The sequence below is a fragment of the Eleutherodactylus coqui genome, chromosome 13, assembly GCF_035609145.1.
Source record: "Eleutherodactylus coqui strain aEleCoq1 chromosome 13, aEleCoq1.hap1, whole genome shotgun sequence".
NCBI classification, from domain to species: Eukaryota; Metazoa; Chordata; class Amphibia; order Anura; family Eleutherodactylidae; genus Eleutherodactylus; species Eleutherodactylus coqui.
Window position 1 is genome coordinate 56,323,859 of NC_089849.1, and position 22,345 is coordinate 56,346,203.

Here is a 22,345-nt window from a genome sequence, read left to right on the forward strand (position 1 = left end):
CTATTATTAATTGTAGTAGTCGCATTGAGTTGCACATATCGCTAGACGCGATGCATTTAGTTGCACACATAGAATAGGATATACTGTATTGCTCTGTCCAGTTGTAGCTCACCCATCATTGGATAAGGAAGACATTGAGCAAAATGCATGCTTCCAGATTGGGATAGCAAAGGGTTAAGCCGAGAGCTGGAATGTAATAGAGCAGACAGGCTTGGAAGCATGTTCTAATGGATACACTAATGGAATGGTCTATGAGTGCACATCTAGTATTCAGAAAATGCATCACTCGGACTGAATATTTCATATACTGCCTCATATATAGCACTTGATTGTTGGCGGAAGGGAGCAATTTGGACTAATGTGGAATGAAGTGTACTATATATATATGTGTATATATATAATGTATATACTATAACTGTATATATGTGATATAGTAGTTTGGTCTTTTCTCAAAATTGTCCAATCTTTATCTAATCCCTATGCCCATAGAAGAACACTATTCCTATGTATGCCCTTCCCTAATGAGCAAGCATGGGCTCACACCCATCTCACCTAAGGTCCACCTGTACCTTCTCGAGTACTGCTCCCACTCCTTAATACAATGGTATACGGACTTTATAATGATTTCTTTCTTTGCAGAGGCAGAAACATAGAAGTAACAATCAGTAAACCCCCTGCCTAGAAAAGACAAGGTCATGCCTGAAAGTTACCAGTAATACATTATGGAGTCCAAGTATTTGGCAGATGAGAAGGACACCTGCAGCCACAGACAAGAGGTATTGTTTCATATATCCTTGGAGTGGGGTATAAAATAACTCCAGGATTGATATATCACTTTACATTCTCCCCCACTGCCTGCTTTTATTGCAAGCAGCCTTAATTCACAGGAGAGAAACACATGAATTATTAAATGTTAAGTTATAGTATTAACTCCTATGTGATCCTCAGTTATAGAATGGGGAGTACCAGAATTAATCCAAATTAATTCCTGTGAACCATTGCTGTTTGTTGCATCTGTGAATCTTTTTGAATCTAGCAAGGCATGCTTCAACTTCTAGTACCACTTCATAATGATGGGCATTTCATTTATTAACCAGGACCCACCATTATATTATGGGTCTCATGGCTCTTATTTTATATGTAGGCTTTTGGTAGCCTTGCTCGATCACATGCAATATAAGGAGGTGTTCTAGTATAGACGAATACTTATGGAAGTACTGTACAAAGGCATTCACTATGCCATATGTCAGAACTATAGGCACTCAGCGGCCACCATAACCTGCACGTGGCTTTGCCATGTCTTCATAGTACACCGAGTCTTCAAACTTAAAACCTAGCATGCTTGTGATATATAGTCATTATCATATTTGCTGTCATCTCTTATTGTTCTTCCTGTCTACTCTATGCAGTGTAGGAGAATAACTCCTACCAGGAGACTGTCAGCAAGGTGATGCAACATGACAATGACCCAAAGCACACAAGTAGGTTAACTAAAAAATGGTTGAAAAAGAAGGTGATTTGTGAGGGTAAAATGACCAGGTCAGAGTGCGGATCTTAACCCTATGAAGATGCTGTGGCATAACCTGTAAAGGGTTGTACATGCAAGGCATCCCAGAAATACTGAGGAACTGAAAGACATTTGCAAGAAGGAATGTTTCAAAATGACTAAGCGACATAATGCAAATCTTATAGACAGTTACAGAAATCATTTGGTGCAGATGATTGCTGCTAAAGGGGAATCTACAGGTAATTAAATTCAAGGGTTCACTTATTTTTCAGTATCAAAATGCTGTGACATGACCTGTAAAGGGCTGTACATGCAAGGCATCCCAGAAATACTGAGGAACTGAAACACATTTGCAAAAAGGAATGTTCCAAAATGACTAAGCGACATAATGCAAATCTTATAGACAGCTATATAAATCATTTGGTGCAGATGATTGCTGCTAAAGGGGGATCTACAGGTAATTAAATTCAAGGGTTCACTTATTTTTTCTCCTTGCACTCTGCATGATTACTCAGTGTTTTAAACTAAAGACATGAATGGTACAACTGTTTGTTGCTAGTTTAGTTGTATTGTGTTTAATTGTCACTTGGATAATAATCAGATCATATGTTATTAGTAATTAATGCAGAAATCTGAGTAATTCGCAAGGGTTCACTTACTTTTTCTTGCAACTGTTTGATGCGTAAGAGGCTTCCACTAGAGGGTTAATAGGTTACCATGGTAATGGGCAGAGATGCAACGAATTTGGTGACAATTCCACCCGTGCGACAAAATGTGCGACAATTTGAACTGAGCATGCCCAGAAGGACGCTTATTAGTCTGACTAGTCGATAAAAGGAATTGTTTGCTCTGCCACAAACAGAGTGCAAGTGCTGCTGTTAGAAAGAAGTACTGCTAGAGAGGCATTTTGTGAAGGCGCAAAATCCTGCAGAACAACTACTGCCTTCGGGTGGCAGACACAGTGGTACGCACCATCTGGAAATGATGCAATAGAAGCTGCACCGAATCTCATGTGGATATTATGGAGTGAAAGTATGACTGTCTGCGGAGAGAACAAAGCTGCAAGTGCTATTTCAAGCATCCCTCGATTTTCTGGACTGATGAACCAGAGGCTGCCTAAGGGAAGCAACTGGGCAGTGATGATTTCCAAGGGACAAATTGTAAGTGAGGCCAACCTCAGACACTATGTTAGGTATGCATACTGCCAAGGACAAAACTAGTGATGCAATAGGCTTCTTGTATAGGAGGCCACTACAGCAGTTATTAAATTTAGATTTAGTTATTAAAGAGAGAAATCGCTCGCTGGGTTCAGGAATGAGGCAAAAGTGATACAGAGATGGGAGTCTTTGTATTAAAAATGCTTTATGAAGGCTAAACCGCTGTGTTCAGTTAAACGCTGTTTTCATTATATAGCATTGATAGCTGTACGTGATAATCTTTCCCAGAAGGACTGTGTATTGTATGACATGAACTGTATGTCAATGGAACATATCTAGTCTTCACAAAGTATCATCAATAGTGATTTCTAAGCATTGTTGTTATCTTACATTCTGCACCAAGTGTTACTCCTAGGATTTAGCTAGCGCAAATTGTATTAAGTGACCATACGGTAAAAGTTGGACAGCTCACTTATGACTAAACTGTTACTAATCTACATTCCTGCAATCATTTTGCTGATTTTGTCTTTTGCATCTTACCCTAAATCCTATGTTGCGTACACCACCCGCAACCAATAGGAAAACCAAAGGTTGACTAGCTCATTAAAGGGATAGCACACTGGCAGATGAGACTATTCTGATGGATTAGTCTCATCTGCCAGTGCGACTATTATTGGGTTGGCTGCACACGAACAACTAGGTCTTCTCCACGACCCATCAACTTAACAAGAGAGAAGAATCACATCTTCTGCACGTACCTCTACCTATAATTTTTCCAAATCACTCACCCATTCAGGTAGCTCCACCACTATTTTTATTCACCTTTCTATTTATTAAGGGGATAGTACAGAACACACACCCATGCTTCTATGCTACACGGCAACCATGGATTTCTGTTTGGATGTCCGCGAGATTCAATAATTGGATCTCAACAGGGGAGGCCTAAATCTGAGCAGCCATATACTGACTGATTCCATGATAGGCTAGACTCATTAGTGATTTGGGACCAAGGTCCCATCCTGCTTCTTCCCGATTTGGGACCAAGGTCCCATCCTGCTTCTTCCCGATTTGGGACCAAGGTCCCATCCTGCTTCTTCCCGATTTGGGACCAAGGTCCCATCCTGCTTCTTCCCAATTTGGGACCAAGGTCCCATCCTGCTTCTTCCTGATTTGGGACCAAGGTCCCGTCCTGCTTCTTCCTGATTTGGGACCAAGGTCCCATCCTGCTTCTTCCTGATTTGTCTCTCCCTCCCCTTTTTCACTCATCCAGTGTGTTTGTCTTCAATTACTGTTTGCTTTTTTTTGTTGTTGTTTTGTTTTGTTTTCTTAAACATTAGTAACAGTGGTGCTTTTCAAAATATGTATTAGTATTTCCAAGTTGGGATTGTGTAATCTAACTCTTCCTTCTATGATTATTATGGATACATAATTGTCCTCTGTGAAACTGCTGCCTTACTAAAAACTTTTTGAACAAAAAAGGATAGTACACGATTAGAAACAAACGTCTGCCTTCTTTCCAAAACAGCGCCACACCTGCCCACAGGTTATGTGTGGTATTGCAGCTCATCCCCATTCACTTTAATGGAACGGAGCCGTAATACCAGATACAACCCATGAACAGGTAATGACACTGTTCCTGGAGGAAAGCAGCTGTTTTCCTAATCTCCTGGACATCCCCTTTAATCATTTTTGTATGTGGTGATGTGTGTACCCAAAATAGCTCTCATTTTTAACAATCCTTCCAGCTGCATTGGCTATAATTACAGGTGCTATATTAAGATTTTAATCCTAGACCATTCTTGCCCTTTAATGCCGCCTGAAGAGTTAAAAGCTCTACATTCAGGAATGTGTATATATATATATAACATTGATGCAGATGTGTCGCTAGGCAGAGGAAAATTGCTGCATTTGCAAAAAGAAGAAAGAAAAACAAGATATGTATAGTAGAATTGCAATCATTTTTATGGGATGTGTTATCGGAGAAATGGTTATTGCATTTATGAAAAAAAAAGAAAGAGAGAGACTTCTGCGGAACGATTTGATAAAAATAAGGAGAGACAGATGCAGCAAAGAGAGAGAGAGAGAAATGGGATTTCTATGGCAACGGTTTTTATTAAGTAAAATCATTTCAGCAATGGCATTATACAGCAACTGACGTTATGAAAAAAAGAAGAAGAGGCAGAATACATTTCATCTGCAGGAGGAGGCTTGGACTTCGGAAAATGACACAATTTGCAGAGCAGCCTTTACATCAATCATTTATTGGCAGGGATTTTGATTAGGATTCACTAATTTTCATCGGTAATGCAGGAAAACATTATAGGGTTATTTAAAGGAACAGTCATTTCGGTATAATGGAGGAGGAAATGGATTCTAAAGAACATTCTCATTAAGGCTTAACCCCTACCGGACACATAGTGGATGCTTTGTTGTTAGCTTAGGGAATTAGATGCAGAATATGGGAGATCTGGATATGATGACAGTCCAGTAATATGCATACACTAGGTCTTAATTCTTGGTAAATGCTGTGTGTTATTAAAAAAGGTTGAATGGGTGACGTAGAGGGTCTTCATATCCTCTTTAAAGATGTGTCAACCTCTTCATAGATGAGGTTCTTCTATCTAGAGGACTATTCTGAGACTTTTATTATTAATGACCTATCCTCGGGATAGGTCAATAGTTGATCTACAGGGGTCCAATGCTTGGGATAGTTAGTGCAGCGGGGTAGACATTGTCATCGGTGGTCAGGGCAGGAAGTGGAAGAGACGGCTTCACTCCCATTGAAATTATTGAGAGTGATGCTTGCTATTACACTTCCGAATGTAACCACAATGAGGAGCCAGAAGTGTAATGGGAGTAAAGCCGTCTATTACACTTGTAGCCCTAACTACCGATGACAATGTCCAACCTGTTGCACTGACAGCAGGCTGGATGAACAGCTGATTAGTTGGGATATAGAGCAGTGGACCACGTGATGATAGGTCATCAATCGTAAAAGTTCCGGAATACAAGGAGCAGCTCTTGGTCTGATGGCTCTGGTCTAGTCAAGTATTATGTGGCTGACTATTCATTTACCCTATAGAACTAGAGAGGAGTGAGCACGCTCGGTTAAGGCAGTTACTCGAGCGAGCATCGGTCTTTTCGAGTAACTGCATACTCGTCCAAGAAAATTCAGGGGGGCGGCAGGAGTGAGCGGGGGGTTGCGGGGTTGAGAGAGAGATCTCTCTCACTCCCCCCCACACACACACATTATCTTGGACAAGTATGCAGTTACTTGAAAAGACTGATGCTTGCTCGAGTAACTGCCTTAACCGAGCGTGCTCGCTCATCTCTACATAAAACCTGACCTAAAATGGTCAGCAAATTGCCCAGTTTGTTTAACTCTTAAAAGGGCTTGTCGATGGTGAGATAACGCCCTTAAAAGTGGTCTCTGCTTTGGAGGTAGTCCCTTCTTAACTTTTATTGAATTTGGTTAAAGGGGTTGTACCAAAATAGGCTTTATCACCAATCCCAAGAATGGGGGTCGCATTTCCCCTGTTCTCACTTGGCCCCCTCTCATCCCCCCAAAGTGAGGAGAATTGAATGGAGTTATGGCTGTGCATGTGCGGTGCTGCTCCATTCATTTCAGTGAGGCTGATGGAGATGGCCGAGCCCCATTAAAATGAATGCACAGCCAACATTTCATTTAATCTGATGTCACTGCAAGTGAAAGAAATGACCCCACTGTAACAAGAAGAGAGCGACATGGAACCTCATTTCTGTGATCGGTATGGGTCTCAGTGGCCAGACTCCACCGATCAGACTTCGATCACCTATCCTTTGGATAGGTGATAAAAGTCTATCTTGATATGACTCTTTTAAGCACTCCAATCTCTCATGGTATAAAAGCGATACAATCATTTGCTATCCACTAAAAATTGCATAGGTTTGGTTCTGTACATATTCAGAGTAAATCCAACATGAAATATCAGACAAGAAAGCTCTGCATTTTCATACCAGACTGAATGCCAAAAATCAAATGTACTCCATTATTGCCAATAGGATCCGTTCAGCGCCAACATAAAATGGAACCGTTCAGCCAGGGAATTCCATTTTGATGCTCTCATAACGGAGCAGGAAACGGAATCCCCAACGCAGACGTGAACAAGCCTTAATTGTATACTTTTTTCTAACATGGGAACTCCTGATGGATAGCCGATAGATTGCTTTTGTCTGAGGCATCCGTTGGAGGTATACCATTTTTTTCATCTCACTTCACAATTGCCAACAATTATCCAATGGCATCCCACAGTAAGGGTGCCTCATTTATGGAAGATTTGTGATATGATGAAAAGGTGTGGTGAAAAGTGGATGATCAATTTAGTCAGGTTATAGTACTATGGTACAAGCTACTGTTAACCAAAATGGTTATGACTGTCATGTTAGATCTGTATGAACATGGAATACCTATAAGAGTGATGGCGAACCTTTTAGAGCTCGAGTGCCCAAACTGCCACTCAAGACCCACTTATCTATAGCAAAGTGCCAACTTGTCAGGGGGACGGGGCTTATCACGAACTACGATTTTTACCTCCATCATTATAAAAACAACAGGGTCTTTTCTAAATAGACAAGGAGGAACGCTGTGTTTTTTTCCCTAGCTGGAGCACTGGAGTACCATTGGTGTGGTTTTTAACTGCAAATCAGTTGCATATCTGCAGCCGATTTCATACTATGCAGTGCTTCCCCTCACCTCCTCTGAAGGCTTCCCGCTGCCAGTGCTCCCCAGCTTCTGGTTTTCAATGGCCTGTAGTGGCCTCACCAGACCAGCATCATCGCACCTGAGCAGGCCGCTGGGAACCAGAAGCCGGGAAGCGCTGACATCGGGAAGCCTTCGGAGGAGGTAGGGGGAAACACCACATAGTATGATATCAGCTGCAGATATACAACGTATTTCTTGTCAAAATCCACAGCAGAAGTGCGGATTTTAACTGTGTTTTTGATGCAGAAATTGCCACCATGTGTAAACATACCCTGACTCAGCTTGAGGTACGCTGCCACATGCAGAGTGGCCTCAGTAGAAATACTGTTCTCCACAGTCGCCTCAGTAGTAATAGTGTCCCCCACAGTGGCTTTAATAGTAATAGTGCCCAGCACAGGGGCCTCAGTAGTAATAGTGCCCCCCACAGTGGCCTCAGTAGTAATAGTGCCCCCCACAATGGCATCAGTAGTAATAGTGCCCCCCACAGTGGCCTCAGTAGTAATAGTGCCCCCCACAATGGCATCAGTAGTAATAGTGCCCCCCACAGTGGCCTCAGTAGTAATAGTGACCTCCACAGTGGCCTTAGTAGTAATAGTGACCCCTACAGTGGCCTCAGTAGTAATAGTGACCCCCACAGTGGATTCAGTAGTAAGAGTGACCCCCACAGTGGATTCAATAGTAATAGTGTCCCCCACAGTAGTCTAAGTAGTAATAGTGGTCCCCACAGTAGCCTCACTAACAATTGTGACCCCCACAGTGGCCGCAGTAATAATAACCCCATCAACAGCCCCAGTAATATTAAGCCTTTCAGTAGCCCCAGTAGTAATATTAACCCCTCTCAGTATCCCCAGTAATAGTAACCCCCTCAGCAGCCCCAGTAGTATTTTTAACCCCTTAGTAGCCCCAATAGTAATATTACCCCCTCTCAGTAGCTCCTGTAATAATAGTAACCCCCTCAGCAGCCCGAGTAGTAATATTAACCCCTTCAGTAGCCCCAGTAGCAATAGTCCCCCCCAACCCATATACTTACCTCCTCCTTGCAGTCAACACAGCTCCTCCTCTTCTCGGCGCTGATGCTCGTGCAATCTGACGTCAGTGTGTGAGCCTGGAACATTTCCTTCCTTGTCCTCTTCTGCGGAACTAGGGAGGAGAGGACTCAGGGGAGGAGGATTCGCGCTGCACACTGATGTCAGAGTGTGCACCTGGATCAGCGTTGCCAGCAGCGACACTGCGTGATTACCATCGGGGAGCTATGGCACCCCAGCTGGTAATCACTACTGTGGTGAGCAGCCGACGGCGGGGACACGTCAGCATGGAGGTCTCTACGTGCCGCCTCTGGCATGCGTGCCATAGGCTCACCACCACTGACCTATAACTATGCAGATCATATACTGGAGCATTGGTCCCTAATAAAATACTACAGCATGGGCCATGGAAAGGTGGCCGACACCACACTCCTACAAAAGCTGTCTAAAGGAAAGTCTTTGCGAGTATTAGGGTGTATTGCACACGTTTTGTGTGTTTTGGCGAGATGCATAAAAATTACATGAAAATAGAAACCATTCTTTTTACTGGGTCTACTTACATGTATGGGAAATATAAACAAAGAAAAAAAAACTGTACTGTGCATGACCGCCTATCTCCACGGTCATCCTCAATACAGGTTATTGCCGTACGCAGGGTCACCAGCCAGCCTCACAGCTGGAATCCACTGTGGGCCTCCTGTGTGCAGAATCCGACCCGTTTGTGTGAGCCCGGCCTCAGTCACACTCAATAATGGTCAATGGTTTACTGACATTTGGATTTATAATGCGAAGGCATTCAGATTAGTCTGGACCTATATATTATAAAACCCGATGAAAGCTTTCAAGCTCCTCATACCTTAGCTTCATCCACTTGGATAATGCTAGGAATTTAGAAAAAATAAGTGGAGCTTGAAGGTTGAATCCAGAGGATTAAAGGGGTTGTGCAGGTGTGAGAACATTTATTTAAAATGGATTCAAATGTATCAAAACAATAAAACCAACTTACCCGTCCTCTTTCCCAGTGATCCAGTGCTACGGCCCTCCTGCTCTTTGTTTAGCAACGGTTATCATCCGACAGCTGCAGCCAATCAGAGGCAACAGCAGTCACATGCCGTACAAATCTCCTGGTATCACCACTCAGATGCTGGGAGGCATGATGCCAGGAGAACAGCACCAGACCATTGCAGCCTCTGATTGGCCACAGTGGTCAGGTGGTAGCTGTTCTTAAACAAATACCGGGAGGACCGCAACAGATGTAGCATTGGATTACTGAGGAAGAGGACAGCTATGTACCACTGCTTTTATTATTTTAACAGATTTGGATCCATTTTTTTAAATTACTTCCCGCCGGGACAACCCCTTTGAATTGAAGCTCCTGAGTCCCAATGCAAAATCTGTATCAGGGTTCCCATCACCTACCATGTGCCACTGGTGTTTTTTTATTTGGTGGGGGGATACTTTGACCCCCTAAGGCACCAGGGCTTAGGTGTGACCTATGCAGCCTCTAGAGCTACACCCATGGTTGTATCATATGTTTGCATGTGTGAGATTCCTTAATTGTGTTTTACCTTACAAGAGGTGTATGGTAGAAGGTTGTTTACCACCTTAATTTGTGTTTCAGAAGACAAGAGAATATGTGATGGCACAATCTACTTTTGTATGACCAACTCTAACATATTATATTGCGTAGCCGGAGTGAAAGACATAATTTATCAATAAAATGCCTTCCCTGTAAGACAAGCTCATAGTGCCAAATGAAAGGTAATATCGCGAAAGACTGACTTTTTGCAAAAAAAGAAAATTTAAGGACAAAGTACACTGACCTTCATGCAGACAGAAAACATCAAAACACAATATTTCATTTTACCGTTTCATGGTATAAAACACTATTTCTTCTCATTTTCTCCTGCAAGGTTTATCATTCTGTGTTGGTGACCACTAGATGGTGCCTGCATACTATCTGAGTTTAGAACTACATTTAGCCATTGCTGGTATTTTCATGATGGCTACTCCTATCTACAAGTAAAGCCAAACAAGGCAAATATGAAGGGTACATTTTATTATAATTAATGATAAGCAAACTTTTGAAAAGTTTGGCTTGGCCAGTTCGTCGAACTTTTACAAAAAGTTTGGTTTGGTGCAAACTAGTTTGAACCAAACTAGAAGTTCACTAAAACAACTAAAACTGGTGTACAACCTTGTCTAAGAGCCATAAACACCCTATATAACACCCCAATACATGGCTTTTATGGCTCTTAGGGTTATACACCAGTGTTCAGGACTAGTGTTGAGTGAATCGAACCACTAGAAACCCTGTTTCAGGTAGAACTTTGCTAAAAGCTCAGTTTGGGTTCATGCCAAACCAAACGTTTAAGCATGTTCGACCTGAAATATGGTTCTACTGGTTCGGTTCGCTCAAAACTAATTAGAATGGTCAATGCTACTCTTTTTCTTGAACTTACCCACCAACCAGTCTGGACTTAAAGTGATAGAATAGACATTTTTAATACCCACATATCAAACATATACCTAACATTTTTGCGATTTCCAAGTTGTATCAAAGTCTCTAAAAGCTTAGTGAAAGTTAAAGGGTTTTCCCACCGATGTGAATATAGTCAGTTGATTAGATATGAATAAATTAGAATAGTATGTAACAATTCTGTTTTAGGGAATGCCTTTATCTAAAGCTATGTGTTAATCAGTCCCCTCATGCTTTACTCTTATTTTTGAAAACTCAGTACTAGTGGTAACGTCTACCGGGGGCATTTCCGGTAGGTGGTCACACAAGCACAGATGTTTGGCCAGTCCCTGCTTTGCTTTGAATAGAGTATTTGTGCTGCACATGCACAGAACAGATACTTCCTGTTACTGCACATGCGTTCTAGCAGTCATATCACTGCTGTCATGGTAGGAAACATTCAAAAAGGATAGTTTGTCAAAAACAATCAAGAGCATTGTGTGAATCAGCACAGAACGTTGCGCCGAGGAATTTTTTGAAAAGCAGCATCATGCGGCTGTCTATGCACACCTACATTTTCTAGAAAAATCCGGAAGAACAGGGAACCCTTAGGGACATAGGAACTGTGAAAAAGTTGGAATTTTGGCATACGTAACTGCCCATTTGTATAGATATAATTAGTACATGTGGTCACAGTAACACTTGCCAACTTTGTACGTGGCTGAACGCTTTAACTTCTGCATAAATAAAGGTTGCCACACTCATTTACTCTCTACGCGCATACTACCCCCCCCCCCCCCCCCTCTTTAAGATTTTTGCAGTAGGGCCCACAGTGTATTTTAGTCTTCTAATAAATGTTCCATTATTGTTCATTGAGAGAAAGCGACATTTCCTGAGATTCAAACTCTTTGAGAATTGTTGGAAGGAAGCAGATTTGTCTGTTGTAAACACGGTAGCATTGTGTGTATAAGCCAGTCTCGCGCTCTACTTTGGGCATGCTGTCGGGCGGGAAGTGATTGGTTTGCAGATTGTGAGTTCTGTTTTCTTTACATTTTCTACTTCACTTGTTAAAGTCATTTCTGGCATACGAAAATAAAATGGAAGAGAATAGACAAAGAGAGGGATAGCGGATGGATGGACAGATATGAGATTTGATGAGGGCAATGCCTTCCCCCGTCACCTACTGGTGCCTCTGTAGCGGCACTGCTTGCATACATGGCATGTCCGCCCTTGGAACAACACACTTTCTTGGTCATATTATTGATGTTGGTATATTCATTAGTAAAGTGGACCGGCTACAGAAATAAAAGACAGTAATGCTTCCCTGATGTATGGGTGTTCTATTAGGAATGTTATTGTTAATCATATTTCGGACACCTTGGTGTAAACAATATTGGAGACGTGACCGCGGTGTAAGAATAAAATAGGCAAGAAAGTGACTATTTGTAATTTAAATATTCAAGGTGTTATGAGCAATGTTCAGAGAGAAAGGCTGGTACAATCAAGACGTCTGATAAAATCAATGTAAGAAGGGTTTTTACAACCACTTTGTACTTCCTGGTTGTTATTAATCAGGACATGTGACTGCTGCAGCCAATCACTGGTTATAGTAGATTAGATTACTGTTGTTGCCAGTGATAGGCTGCAGCAGTCATATTTCCTGATCTGTAGCAACCAGGAAGCACGGAGTGGTTGTGAAGCAATTATAAGTTGGAGGAAAACCCCTTTAATTATTGCCCTTTTGTATTGGTCAAAGAGGTAATAAGGAACTCCTAGCTGGCCTTCTGGTCTGTAACCCTTTACTGTGTGATGAAGAGGTCTGTGAACCTCAAAATATGATACATTTGCTGTTTTTTAAAAGAATAATGCATCTTTGGTTTCCATCTACCATTGATTTTATTAAAATCTATTCAAGCTAAAGACCAACAACCAGCCGCAACTGAGTCCTGGCCTTTCTAGCTCCTCTTTATCACATTAATACACACTAAAACGACCTTCAGTCGACCAGCAAACTAGGCCAGCAACACTCACATATTTCTTGGTCACACTTCTTGAAAATCCAGCCCGCCAGTGCACCATCTGCACCTGGTTTCCTTTTTTGGGAGGCTCTTATCACCAATTTCCCCTTCAGTAGGCTATTTCTCTAATTCTCCGTTTTCCCGAGCTGGTGGGTGTAGACAATCTGCTACAATGTCTTTCATGTACTTCACACATAGGGGAGTTGGATATTTTCTTCTCCGTCCCTTTTTAGCACACCCTAATAAGTAACTGCATCATGGAGAACATTATGCAGCAGTACTGAGCAGTGCAGATGTCATTTCAGTAGCTGTGAGGCAGTAAACACTTATTACCTGCTGCAGAAGCAATTATGTGTGAATCTTTCTGCCTATGTCCCCTCACGGCTTTCTCTTTTTATTCCCTCTGATCTCTATAGACATCAATAGGCAGCATGAGTCTGTAGCAAGCAACGACAGCAAATTAGAAGGAAGGGAGACCATTAGTGGCCAGTACACTAGAGTCTTTCAACACAAAAATATTATTTTCGGTGGTTGATGGGATAAATTAGGTGAAATGATTTGCACTTTTGCTAGTTATCACAGTGACTATCACATAAGCACAAATTTGATAAAAAGTCAGCGGTCATTTAAGCTGTGAACCACAGAAGGCAGACTGACCCTTCTGGCATTAAGTAAGTTGTTATATGAATAAAGCATTATAGTTGGGGCCTGTTACAGGTTTTGCATCGGGGCCCGGGAGCTTCAAGTTACGTCTCTGGCGGTACACATACGCCCGGCCTTGGGCTGAGCTCACACGGGCCATAAAACTCGCAGCAGCTACACATGGTGCAGATTTGGTTGCGGATCTGCTGCCGAATTCAACCCTTGTATCTCAAGTTGAGTTCCGCAGCATAAATCTAGACACACTGCGGATTTGCAGCCTAAATAGACACACTGCGGATGTGTTGCCGAAATTTTCCGCACCACGTGAAGCCAATTTACGAAATCCCCTCCACGTGGCTTGTAGTGAGGAACTTCCACAGCGATTCCGTCTGCGAAAATTCCGCAGCGTTTACAGTCCATGTGAGGACGGCTTTAGGTTGAGGTGACCAAATAGTAACAAAATAAACACAATAGTCTTTCTACTACTGGATCATTTGATTTTTTAGGTTTTATGAACTGGCTTATGGAGAAGACAAGAGCAAAGGTCACGGCTCAGGAGGGGCGAGATAGCAGGGGAATGCAACACATAACATAGTATTTAGTATCTAATGAGCTGACGAAACACTACAGAAGTCCAGAGCAGTCCATAGAACAATACAGCAAGCCATTCAATGAGAAGAAGAAGAGAATAGGAGCTAAAGAGGAGACCACAGGGCAACACAACCACAAAGATCTCTCCAGCCTGCTACTTGTATTGTATCGAGAAGAAAGTGTTCTGTGCAAAGAGTTACAAATAGAGAATTGGCCATTACTAATGAAGTTGTGTAGTTTTTAGTTGTGTTACTTAAAAAGTAAATGAGCATTTAACTCCATAAAACAATGACCGCACCTTTCGGTCCTTAGTGGGAAAAAGTGTATGAAACCATTAAAGCTTTGTCATCAGGAATCCTCCAATGGCTACGAGCCCAGAATGACACAATTATTTGCACACTCCATTCATCCTTTAACTCTTCAGAAAAGGCCCCTCTTTGTGCTGGCCAAACAATAGCAGGCTTCCGTATACAATCCCAGTCACACACAAATTATATCCCCCTGTGTTCCCCCCCTATTTCTCTCTGTAAGGGGGTCAATAGGTCACTGCTCAATGACTGGATGTCATCTTTCATTACCGCTGGCGTCTGCTCGGAACGGAAAATCTCACTCTGCGCTGCAGTCAGTAGTGTCACCATGATTTGATTTAAATAGGTGGAATTATATAATTTGTATTTCTCCTTCAGGCGCGGACGGCCCTAAAAGCTGCCATAATGTGCACCGAGGAAGGGGCAGCTGTCTCCGTGACTTATCTGGATGGGACTAATAAGACACGTCTTTGCAATTGAGCAGGTACTATAAGGTTTAAAGTGACACTAACCAAGTTTGATGTCTCTCATTGTAATATTGCAATAAATTCTAGGTGTTACATAATCAATACAGCGATGGTAGCTGCAACGATGGTGCATGCGGCTGCGGACGAGACAAGGCACAGTGTGTTACCGATGATACTGCCAAAATGGCGTCTCTTGCGCTCTAATATCCATGATTTAGAGAGGTAAAGGACTTTTACACTTGCGGATTTTCTGCAAGCAGCAAGCGCCAATTATTTTGTTTTTCAAGTCGCTCCTTCAGCTCCATTTGCAAGGTGCAATTGTAAGGGGAGGAGGGAAGTAGTCCTGATTATTTTCCTGTTATTTTGTGTTGGAACAGGTAATATCTATGTCAAAGAGTGAAATGTTCCTTTAAGCCGGGCCGTGCTGTGGTAGATATATGGCATGGAAGCATCCGAGTCATGGGACCATGTTCTTAGCTTGAGCCCAAATTGATAAGTCAGGGAGAGTTTTTCCCGCGTCAGGTGTGTTGAGTAGAGTGTGTGATGCAGCTGCTGAGAGTATGGAGAACGGTGAAGAAAGTTGAGGCTCACGCAAACCCCGTGTGAGTTCTCTGTTGCAATCGGTTGAAGATACCATCAGACTAGAAGATTTGGTATCCGGATAGATCGACTCAACTCTGTTCATCCTCCATTTGGAAAGTTGAATGCACTTGATAAATTTTCCAAGCATTGAAATGTGGTGCTTCAAATTCAGCGAGCCGCCAGATGCCCCAGCAACCATTAGACTGCCTGCATTACAGATAAGTGACTGGCTGCCGGTCTGATGATCCGGCTATCCAGAGGTACATGATGTTTCCCCCTGCCCCCCGTCCAAACCATCCAATCTGGACCATCAGCACTGCTATACGTGCCTGGATAAGCGTTAATGCAATTGTTTGAGGCCATACACTGTAGTTCCATGGTGTGGGCAGCACATCACTGTTTACAGAGGGGGAAATGCTGCCGGCAGCAGATGATCTTTGGTGCTGAATAGAAGATAGGATCATCCGACACATAAGTGTTTTCTCATTGGTTGGCTGATTACCTTCATATCAGGGAATGATTGAGTGAACGAATGTTCATTCCCAAGCATCTGCCTGAATTAAAGGCAGTACAAAGATACCTATAAGGCGCAACTTGTTAGACTACACCCCCCAAAACCATTACCGAGTACCTAGACGGGCAGGTGGTCATTTGCATCTTTTCTATTCTTCGAATGTGAAGGCAAATGGGTGGAAAGCATACTAACTACCAACATGAGTTGCCCTTGATCAGATCTGAATCTAGGATCACAGTGATGTACTAATTAGAGTTGAGCGAACGTACTCTGCCGAGCTTGATGCTCGTTCCAGTATTAGCGTACTCGATGGTGCTCGTTACTCGAACGAGCATCACGCCGTATTCAACCCCGCCGCAGTTTTTGGCTCCTCCCTGCTGTGACACGCGTTTTGGCCCCTCCCCACCGCGACGCAGCGAGCTCGTCAATGGCACATTTTTTGGCTGGCATTGTAGTCAATGGGGTTTGTTACTCGAGTAGAGCTCTCAAATTTTACGAACAGCTCGACTCGAATAACGCGGGGTCAGGCATTATGGGTGCTCGCTCATCTCTAGTACTAATCATGTTGCACCAATCACATTTCTCCTATTGTTGCTTGTGCCCTTTTACAGTGATGCCATTTCCTGTCTCCTGTGAATCCCTACTTTTGGTTGGCCATGTTATGGACTGGTGGTGTGCAACCTATTCTGAAACTGCAACGCCCAGCGGGTCATAAGACTGTTGTAACAGGTTGGAAAGGCAAGAGGGCCACAGGTTACACACCACTGACAGAATAATATGTCCCCTTGTGATATGTTATCAGTGCAGAAATGAAAGGGGATGATGCAAGCAGTGCATGCAATATTAAAGGGGTTATACAGGATTAGAAGACAGCGCCAAACCTGTTTATGGGTTGTTTTTGGTATTACATTTCCACTTCACTGAAGTAAATGGGGCTGAGCTGCAATAAAACATGCAACCATTGGACATAGTGACTTAGTGGTTAGCACTGTTGCCTTGCATCACTGGGGTTCTGGGTTCAAATCCACCTAAGGACAACATCTGTATGGAGTTTGTATGTTATTTTCTTTGGATGGGTTTCCTCCCACACTCCAAAAAAATCTTGATAGATTGAATTGGGTCATAGCGAGTTTCAATGGGGACAAGGACTAATGAAGGGATCTGAACAGAGCTGTGGAATATGTATGTGCTATATAAATCAAGGAAACCCTTTACAGCCCCTTTAATAAAAGGGCTGAACTGCAATCCAAGAAACGAGTTGGGGTATTGGAGCATAAAACACAATTGAACACGTGATAACATAAGTAACTGCCCCGTATTCCAAGTCCATGGTAGGATCAGTGACTGGGTGTCTGAATATAAAAGTATAAACTGATGATTTCCAACATCTTCACCTATCCTTCCATTAGCATAAGGATGCCAGAAGGACCTTCATATCTATCGTAAGCTATAACCACTTTACCACAAGTGTGACAAGGGAAGCGGAGCGGAACCTACCTGGTTTGTTGAAAGGAAGTCCTGGTTACTTTCATTCATACTCATATACATGTTCTCCCCATCAAACTACAAGACAAAAATATGAATTAAAACCCTTTTTTTTCTCATATTCAAGGACAAAGAGGGTAGAAGTTAAGCTTTATGTGTTCTCAGTAACATAGGCGCATAGGAAACTTGGTCTAGGAGCCTATTTTTGTACCTAAGAATGTATGTGCCATAGAATACGCTATCCTACTAAAAGTAATTGGACATCTAAGCAAGAATCAAAAGTACAGTAGTATTTATTTTCATATATTCAAACTTAGTGGGCCTAATGACATCGGATACTCCCTGTGACATACTTTTTACTGATATCTGATACACTTCAGCTGGTATTTCCCTCAATTCATCCTGCAAACATCTGGCGAGTTCTTACACAGAAGATGGACGATGTTCATTTTTCCTAACCTTATATTCCAGTTCTTCCCAAAGATGTTCAGTAAGGTTCAGGCCAGGACTCTGTGTAGGCCAGTCCAATCCTGGAACATCTATATCCTCAAACCAACGTAAAACAGCATTGCATTTGTATCAAGGCACACTGTCTTGTTGGAAGTATGGCTGACCATTCCCAGAGTATTACCACCTTGTCGGAAGCAGAGTATGGTCTAGAATATGAAGATATACCTCTATGTTCATAGTTCTTGCCACGACAACCTATGGACTGTGACCATGGCAAGTGAAACATCTCAAGATCATAACAGAACCTCCGGCGTACATAACTTTGACACAACACACTCAGGCAAATGGCGCTCCCCATCGTCCTCCACACCCAGGTATGTCTATCTGATTTGAAGATGGAGTAGAGTGATTTGTCACTCCATAGGATATTTTTCAATGGGTCAATTGTTCAATGACGACGCTCCTTGTACGACTATAGATGGGCCAATGCATCTTCTTTGAGAGACTCTACCAGATGCTTGTAGGATGAATGGAGGGAAATAGCAGCTGAAGTATATCAGACATTAGTAGAATGTATGCCATGGAGAGCATCCAATGTCATTACGGCCAAAGTAGGCCCACTAAGTATTAACATATGCAAATAAATACTACTTTTCATTCTTGCTCAGGTTCCATTTACATTTGTATTTCTGTGGTTATGTGAAGAACATTCCCGCCAAAAGTAAAGACATTTTTTTTTAATTGTACGTTTTTGGAATGGTTGTCTTTAAGATCATAAAATATTTACTTGTATGTTTAAAGCAACCGATAAGTCTTTATAACAATTGCCTAGTACTTTGAACATTAGGAAAATGTATTTGAATGTGTTTTACTTTGTGCCTGATGGCTAGAAGCAGTCAACAACTGTCAAAGAGCACTGCTGGCTATATCAAGACCTGCACAATGGGAAGTAGCCATGCTTTGGCTTCATCTAAAGTCTTGCAAACTAAGCCTTAAAGTGCCCATATATATTAGTCTAAAGTTGATGAAAATTGGCAATTTCAACCAAAACAATCATTCGCTGGGTAAAATTTAACAATGAATGATCATTTTAGCCGCCTGATGACAGACCATCAACATCTGGAAAGAAGTCAATTCTGACTTACAAAAAATGTTTTCATCCACAAATGGCCTTTTGTTGAAAGAACATTGCCAGAAATATCATCGTTCTTCACCCGGCATCATTGCACATGTATGGCCAGTTTGGACAACTGAAACGGCCAATATGGACCTAAATGTATGTAGCTGTGCCGGAATTGTTCACTAGATGATCGTTCATGAAGCAGTTGCTCAACTTGCAATCTTCTACAGTCAATGGTATAGGGCCACATTTATGAGTAAGACAATCTGTGTGCGCAGAGCCTGTGTTGAAGCCCATGGCACTATGGTTCCATATTATGCAGGTAATCAATGTGGTGCAGTGTGATGCCTCTAGGGGGCAGTATCTCCTCCACATTGTTTTCCTAACAGATTCCATATGAATTCATGTATCAATATATAAAATCAGAGGCAATCAAAGTTTTAGTGTGGATCCAAATGGCTAATGGTGGCATTTGACAAATTCATAGTATAGCCACGTGCATGAGGACGTATAACTGTTATTATGGATCTACATAACTGCTTGCAAGAAAATAAAAATGCATACTGTAAACACCCTCTCTAGGGAACCTGCAAGATCATCTTTAAAGGGAACCTGTCACCCCCTACGAGCGCCATAAACTAAGTTGATGCTCGTAGGACAGGTTTCGAGAAGTCCAGAGATGTATTTGTTTTATACTTATCCTGCTCCCCATTTCTGCACTGTCACCTGTGGAAGTTGGTGCGTGGGCAGTGCAGTGGACTCATCTCTGTAGGCTGTGCACACACACAGTCACTAATACTGTCTAATAGACAAAGCAAACTAAGACAGACAGTCTTAAAATGTGCAAAACAGGTTCAAATGGTGCTCAGTTGAATTCTAAGACTGCCTAGCCTAAGTTGATACCACCTACTAGTTGACTTGCATTGCACCAAAAATTGTACCAAAATTTTGGTGCAATTTGCTCTAATGTGGCGCAATTTTTCATGCAATTTACAAAGCCGCACCCCTTTTTTTAGATGAGTTGGTAAAAGTGTCAAAAAGTGTCTAAAAACACCCAGTAAATGTGACTCAAAGCATGTAAGACAGTTCTCTGGTGCAATGTATGCCAAAAAACTTTTTCAGTTGTAATTCTGCCCTGCTGTTCTTCATGGAAGTACGCATGCACAGCCTGCAGACATGTACTGGCTGCTCACCATCTTCCAGCATAGGAACGGGGAGCCAGGTAAGTGTAAAAAAAAATTACATCTCTGGACTCCTTCGAACTGGCCCTATGAGCTCCATAACTTAGTTTTTGGTATTCATAGATAGTGACATAGTGATGAGCGAGTATTGCCCTTAGCGAGTACCTGCCTGCTCGAGACAAAAGGTTCGGGTGCCGGCGGCGGGCAGAGAGCTGCGGGGGAGAGCAGGGAGGAAAGGAGGGGAGATCTCTCTCTCCCTCTCTCCCCTCGCTCCCCCCTGCTGACTGCCGCTACTCACCGCTCCCCAGCGCCGGCACCCGAACCTTTCGTCTTGAGCAGGCAGGTACTTGCTAAGGGCAATGCTCGCTTGAGCAACTGCCCTTAGCGAGTATACTCGCTCATCTCTATGACAGGTTCTCTTTAATTAACCAAAATGCATGCTCATGTGTCATGCTTTAAGAGGTGCCTATAACAGAATCAGCTTAATTCCAAAAAGTGTGCTTAAAAGCCCTGGAACAAAGCCTATAAACTCATCCATTCTTGACAACATCAGTGGCCGATGGGTCCTCACCAACGTGCCATCTTCATAAGTAAACACATCAAATAAATACATACGATAGGATTTAAGGACACCAATTGAACCCCATAGAAAACAAAAATACTAAAAAAGTTTACAGACAGAATAAGAATGATCAATCGCTCATTGTAAATGAGTGTAATAGATTTTTACGGAGTGAAACATGCAATATATGGTAGAGCGGGAGTAGATAAATGGTTTCTTGTCCAACCCAAGGTTAGATATTACACTTGGCCAGTATTGAATAGAATCCATTATTAAGATTACCGTGAAATGGGCAGAAGAAGCAAATTATTATAGAAGGAAATACTTTGTATCAAGCTTTTACTTCAGAAGAAATTCTTCAGATTCCTTGAATCACGAACTGAAGAAGCCAAGGCTGTGACTTTAATCAATTTTATTACAAGAATTACAGGCAGATAATAACATTAATAGACTTTGGGAGTTCTAGATGAGGGACATTAATATCTAGGCTTAGAATCCGGACAATTATAAGACCACCCTCCATGCAACAGGTGCTTGTATTATTGACCATGGCTCAGTGCGTGCAAATGTCTCGTTACTACAAAATGACTAGTATTGCTATTTTACTAATTAGTCCGGACAGTTTTTATAACATAGAAGTCGGATATTTATGAAATTTAATGGCTTATTTCCAGATAACAACACTGAGCCATGATCTTGCCTATTTGACCTTTTAGTAGGGATTAGCTTCCATGTAGGAAGGCAAGAAAGGTAGGGGGCCTATTGCCCACTGGGCCAGTCTATTTTTATCATTGAGTGTCACCAATTGTATTGTTATGTTGGGAAGACAGGATTAGGCATTAGCAAAGCAGCATGAGATTGTTATCAAAGTCGCATGAGTGCCACATTAGGCAAAGTAGCATGAGGGCCGCATTAGGTACCAATTGATGTCAGGACGATGGATTACTGTTACATGGATGAAGTTTTTTCTATCTTTTTAAAGTGATCTGATGTAGTGGGAGTGGCACCTCTTAGCTGTAGATATAATATCCTCTTTAGCCTTTAAAGGGAATGTATTATCAGAACATGAACTATTGTATAAATAAAGTTTTTTTTATGTTCAACATACCTTTAAAGTTGTTTTTTTCAATTTTCAATGACACAACTAGAGATGAGCGAGCATACGCGGTAAGGCGATATACTCGAGAGAGCATCGCCTTTTTCGAGTACCTGCTGGCTCGTCCCTGAAGATTCGGGGGGGGGGGGGCGTGGGGGTCGGGGGCGGCGCGGGGCAGCGAGGGGGGGGGGCGGGGAGGAGAGTGAAAGAGATCCCTCTCGCTCTCTCTCCCTCCCGATCCCCTCTGCAACCCCCCAAATCTTCAGGGACGAGCCAGCAGGTACTCGGAAAAGGCGATGCTCTCTCTCGAGTATATCGCCTTACGAGTATGCTCGCTCATCTCGAGTCACAACATATAGTCTAAAAAAAATCCTAGCATTTTTCACACTGACCACAGAGCTTAATAATAATATCCTGACACTTTTTGACCTGTAGAGAAAA

General features: G+C 42.4%; 1 protein-coding gene across 2 annotated transcripts in view; it reads right to left on the reverse strand.

Annotated features, from left to right (window-relative positions):
- TOX2 (TOX high mobility group box family member 2) overlaps positions 1-22,345 on the reverse strand; it is a 147,403-nt gene that overhangs the window by 64,344 nt on the left and 60,714 nt on the right. For both annotated transcript variants that reach the window (XM_066586577.1, XM_066586578.1), the window contains exon 2: positions 17,508-17,573. In XM_066586577.1, coding sequence (XP_066442674.1) covers positions 17,508-17,573 — 66 coding nt within the window. The remainder of the gene's footprint in view (positions 1-17,507; positions 17,574-22,345) is intronic.